The sequence below is a fragment of the Heterocephalus glaber genome, unplaced genomic scaffold (assembly GCF_053883595.1).
Source record: "Heterocephalus glaber isolate CG9 unplaced genomic scaffold, H.glaber_assembly_v1.0 deba00001673, whole genome shotgun sequence".
NCBI classification, from domain to species: Eukaryota; Metazoa; Chordata; class Mammalia; order Rodentia; family Bathyergidae; genus Heterocephalus; species Heterocephalus glaber.
Genome location: NW_028258410.1, coordinates 4263999 through 4269998, shown reverse-complemented (window position 1 = coordinate 4269998; position 6000 = coordinate 4263999). Strand labels below are relative to the sequence as shown.

Genomic DNA, 6000 nt, shown 5'->3' with positions numbered 1-6000 from the left:
GATCTGTAATGATTTATTTTCATTTGTATAAAAATTAATAAAAGCAAATCTTTATCTCAACAGACAAAATTCTTGAATATTTGTGCTTGTTGGAAACTATCATTGTGAATTATAGTGATATGTGTTTCAATAATTTGGTAAAATCATGTGTAGATTATTTTTAACTAGTGATATTTGTTTCATTAATGAAGATGTCTACTTTTTCCATTCATACATTACAAATATCCACAACCTTTTAAGATTTGTGTAGTCAAACCTTTTTGCCCACTCTGAAGTAATTGTTGTTCACTTGCAAAGAACCTTAGAAAAATTTCCCTGGAAAATATTTAATACATATTTCATGCAAATATCTTAAAAGATTTATTCTTACTATTTATTTCATTTGTAATTTATTTCATTATAATTATATTGAAGTAGCTCCTACTTTATATTCTCTTCTTTTTTTATTGTAGTTTGAGAATAATCTTTTGCCACTACCATTAATGTTTCACAGGGAATGATAAAAGAATTAAGATGTGTAATGTACATGTACCAACTCTCCACCATGAATGTAATCATTATGTACTGCAAATGTATTAATAATAAAAAAGAAAAGGTTGGCATACAGATGTTTTAAATGAAAATGCCTCTTTCAAATAAAAGAAAGACACAAATCATATGAGTGCAACACATTGTGTATTAATCAGGTCCCCAATTATTCTCTTTTATTGCTAATGCCCTTATTTCAGACTAAATACACAGCTACAAAGGGTGCTAATAGGAAAATATAATTTTTCATTGATTTAATTAATACAAAAAATAAAGGCATAATGGAAAAATTAGAACAAAATAAATTGATGCACTATAATGAACAAGTATATGGGACAAACAAACTAATATTTTGTAAATGTCCACTGCTTCCACATTGGTAAATATTCCTCCTGGTGATCACATAATGTGTTTCTGGAGGTGCTTTCTCAAAGCCCCCTTTACTTCTTTATTCCTCACGCTGTATATAAGGGGGTTCAACATCAGAGTGATGATGGTGTAAAAAGCAGAGACCACCTTGTCAAGGCCCAGGGACTGGGAGGACTTGGGCCGCATGTAGATGAACATGATGGTGCCATAGAACAGTCCCACCACGGCCAGGTGGGAGGAACAGGTGGCAAAGGCCTTCTTCCGGGCCTCGGGGGCCTGCATGTGAAGCACCGCGGCCAAGATGAGAGTGTACAAGGCCAGGATGAGCAACAGTGGGACCAAGAGCATCAGGATGCAGCAGATGTACATGAAGAATTCAAAAATCACCGTGTTGGCACAGGCCAGGCACACCAAGGACGGGGCCTCACAGAAGAAATGGCTGATCTCCTTGGCATGGCAGTAAGGGAAGCTCAGAGTGGCACCAGCCTGCATCAGCCCATCCAGCCCTCCCAGGAGCCAGGAGCCTGCTGCCATGTGCCAGCAGCACTTCTTGCTCATGAGGAGGTGGTAGCGCAGTGGATGGTAGATGGCCACATAGCGGTCATAAGACATAGATGCCAGGAGGAAGCATTCCCCGCCAGCCAGGGTGAGGAACAGGAAGATCTGCATCCCACATCCAGCAGGGGAGATGGAGTGCTTGTGCAGCAGGTAGTTGCTTGCCATCTTGGGAATGACGATAGAGACCAGCATCATGTCCATGAGGGAAAGGTGGCTGAGCAGGAAGTACATGGACGTGTGCAACCGAGAGTCCTCCCAGATGAGAAAGATCAAAAGACTATTGCCCACCAGGGAGGCAAGGAAGATCACAAGCACCAGAGAAAACAGGATTTGGTGGAGCTGTGTGTGATCAAAGAGTCCTAGAAGGATGAAGTTCACCCCTGTGGTGTCATTTGAATATTTCATGGCTCTAATCAAACCTGTAGGAAAGAGGAATGATTTAGAAGTGAGACATGATCTTAAAAATAACTTGTAATTTGCTTTAAAAGAAATACTTGGCCAAATGAAATAGAAAATCTCAACGTTAGAGGGCTAATTGATATTTCATTTGCTGCCAGAATTTTTGCCTAAGCATTCAGTTGTCCATATCTCCTGTTGCTATACTATATTTTTAATTATCTAGCTATCTAAGTATCTATTTATCTCCAATCCAAATGAAATGCCTAGTACTTTAGAATACTTTGCCAGTATGCAACACTTAATCATAGCTTTAAAATATTATTTAATTCCAGTTGGCTGTAGTTCAAGTATTTCTCTGTTGAAGTTTTGTGTTCATATATATTAGCGTATGTTGATGTAATGTATCTCATAATTATGATCTTTGAATTTTTCTCACATACTGGTTTAAGATAATTTCATAAAATTTCTTTCAGTGCCATGACAATTAAAATTTTAAATTAAAACAAAGGAAACAAAATATCTGATGTATTAGCTTTCTTGTTGCTGGTGAAAATGACTGTCATACAGAACTTAACAGAGGAGAAATTTAATTTGGCTCCCACTTTCAGAAGTTTCAGACCCTGATCCACTGGCTCTATGGTGGGAAAATCTTGGTACAGGGGCCTTTTGAAGCTAAGTTTCTCACATTATAGAGGCCAGGAAACAACAGGGAAACACCAACAGGGAGGGTGGGGCTAGGGAACAGATACTGCCCTCAAGGTCATGCCTCCATGACCCACACAGGAACACCCAGAATTGTGTGTTACTGTGCTCCCAGGCTGTGCTCACACCAATCAAGGTGACAATCAAGGTTCACTGTCACACATAACTATTTAAACCATACTTTGCCATCAGGAAAACAAGAATGGCTAAATTTCTCTATTCCAAATATGCGAGGAGCTGATTCTCTATACTAGCATCTACTTACCATGGATACTGATCCACAACACCAACTAGCATGTAATTCATGACTTCTTTTCCTAATTAAATGGAGTGTTGTTGAATAGAGATCCCTTATAACACTTAACATTTCTATCTAGCAGATATTTTAAATAATATTGAATTTAAGTGCTTATTGTAAAGAAAGTTAATACTTTCACAAAGAAACATAACCTAAATGAATATAAATTTTTATTAGCAAGATTTCTAGCTTATACTAATCATACTTTCTTAAAGATTGGGATTCAAAAATAATAAATAAGACTTATCCAAACCAACTTCTTCAAATAAATTTAGAGTGAATAATCAGCATCTTTATAAGCAAAATGTCTTATTCAAGTCCAGGGGTAGCTTCCTATCAACTTGCATCTCTGTCCTATATGCAGCTCATTGATAGATGCAGACATAGTCACGGATGACTTTCTTCACATACCTGTGTAAGGTTTACATTTTCCTACAAATTAAAATTATTGAAGAAAGCAATAGAGATTGCCAAGAGAATTATATTTGAGTTTCAATCATAACCTATCTATAGAAAATCATTTTTTAGATTTTCATTAACTTAAAGTAAAATTTGTAAGCACACACCTGAATCTTAATGACTATTACTGTATTTTAGTGGCCATATGTACAACTAATATTCTGTTTTATTTATATACTTAGATTTTCTTTAGTCAAAATAAAAGTTGATGTAATCTTGTTCAATAACAAGCTCTGTTAAATATATACACAAATATATGTACATATATACTTATATATGTCACCAGTTTAATAATGATTAACCATTGCATTCCATTTGTAGCAGTTCACACAAATATAGTTCATATTTATGAATATTTAGTTTTTCTATAATTCTGTCAGCTATGGATAGAGTATTTCTCATAAACAATCTCAAAGTGTTTTCCTTCAGGAGAAATGCATTACTTATTTTTTCAGTGGCATCCGCTGTGAATTTGAGTTTAAATTATTTCATATGAAATAATTTGGTGATATGTTAGGCAGTTATTATTACTAATTATAGAAAAGTGAAAAGAATTTTTGTTTTACATGTCCCTTAAAGATACTAAGGCAGATAGAAACCATTTTATTTCTATTTTTTTAAATTTCATTAATGTTTTACCTCTCCATTTCTTTTTAAAATTTTTTTATTTAATTTTTATGTTTATTACCACATGTTTGCAGTAATTAATGATTGCATTCATTATGGAGACTTGGTAGATGTACATAACACATCTTAATAAATTCTTTATTCATTCATGTTTGTGATACACAATGAATACAATCACCTTTGCAAGTGGGTAGACATACACATTAGCATCTTAATTTTTGTGCTTCTCCTCTCCCCCTTCTCTCCTACTACTTTTGCAAATTTTGATATTTTATATTGGAAAAAATTCTTCTGTTTTTTGTAATTAATATATACTGCTACATCTTATTATTTGTAAACATTGCAATAATCTTTTCCAAAATGTTTTATAGGTTTAATCATAAATTTGTTACACTATCCTGATACAATTTTTACATCTTATATTATGTATTTGGGTTACATTTTATCATCATTGGTTTAATATTATTGCCTTATATTAAGGCATTATATTAATAGGCATTATATTAATGCCTTATATTAATAAATATTGATAACTTATATTAATTGATTTTCTTATCTACATGTTCTGCACAATATTGGGATAAACCTGAAGATTATTGATATATAAATGATATCTCTAATCATCATTAAGTTTGCTATTATTGGACTAAAAAGTAAATTATTGTAATGAAATGACAAACTTACAAATGCACAGGTTAAAGTTCATTTTTGCAAATGTTTATGATTTTTATTGTGGGTCACCAACAACTTTTTAAATTACCTTAATTATGTTAGCCTTGGGAGACTCACAATCATGTCTAGAGTGTTTCTGGCCTCAGCTTCCTTTGATTTTAATGGATTTAGAACAGTCAAGTGATATCTGTGATAAAACCAGCTTCCCTGACACTTTCAAAAAATAAATATCTGAAATGTAATATGAAAAATTTGTGTGTATTTATAATTGAAGGAGGTGATTTTAAACTACCAGCATTTTAAAACAATCATTGTCATAATATAAAGCATTTCAGTCCCTGAACAAGCAGCTATGTTTTTGTAGTTCCTAGAGAAATACCTATATATTTCACATTAACCAGCAGGAAATCTCAAATCTAGAAATGTAGGTCACTTACTGAGTAATGCATATCATAAAAATTAAATCACTGTTGCTAAATTGTCTTTCTTAATACAGTAGAACTTTTTTGTTTAAGACTGCTAAAGTATGGATTTATAGGCTCAGTCCTTACCCTTGAAATTCTGTATCTCTAATAAGTAGTTGGGGCCAGGGATTTAGTTCAGTGGTGCTACTGCCTGCCTCCCAAGCACAAGGTCCCAAGTTCAATCCCTGGTACCAAAACAAAGCAAAACAAAATCTAATAACTAGTTGGATAAAATTAAGCAATTAAAATCAGCAGAAGCTTCCACTTTACTGTGCATAGGTAGGATGTAAAAGCTATCTACTATAACATATTCAACGTTTATGATTATCACAATGTGTGTGGCATTCTAGTAATTCCAAAATTAGCAATAATTATTGTCTTAAAATATTATTTAAATTAGCCCAGGATAGATAATTTCCATACAAATATTTTGGAAGGAAAAATAACATATAATCCAGAATTAACACATAATATAAATTTATTTATTTTTTAAATCAAAATGACAGTAAGAGAAAATGTTTTCAGCATCTCCTTAGACTGCATGTCATCCTCCTATGATGAATTTCCTGTGAATATATATTATGTTCCCCAAAACATGGTGAATTTAACTATTGTAAGGGCATTGAGTTATTTGACTATTACTTTTAAAAAGCTATCATATATACTAATATAATTGAGGAATTATGGAAAATGCTAATAGATCATCAAAATTTTCATTAAAAAGTATTAAATTCTTTCAAATTCATCAGCAACAAATTAAAATATAAATTGTATAATATATTTAATCACAAAAAGAATATTATACAAAAGTAAATATAATTGTAATTTTATAGATCAAAATCAACTTCGAGCTCAGATTTGCCAGGTTTTTACCCTGTTGCTACACATTGAAGACAGAGTAAAGAATACTCTTATTCATTTTCT

At 32.8% G+C, this 6000-nt stretch overlaps 1 protein-coding gene across 1 annotated transcript; it reads right to left on the bottom strand.

Annotated features, from left to right (window-relative positions):
* Positions 1-927: 927 nt before the first annotated feature.
* Positions 928-1866, bottom strand: LOC147822108 (olfactory receptor 2T33-like). Its single transcript, XM_087197560.1, has one exon. It carries the CDS (start codon positions 1858-1860, stop codon positions 928-930), a length of 933 nt encoding a protein of 310 aa, XP_087053686.1. The 5' UTR covers positions 1861-1866.
* Positions 1867-6000: the final 4134 nt, after the last annotated feature.

Excerpts from the sequence above, each read along its gene's own strand:
- LOC147822108 (XM_087197560.1), bottom strand. The coding sequence starts at position 1,860 with ATGAAATATTCAAATGACACCACAGGGGTGAACTTCATCCTTCTAGGA.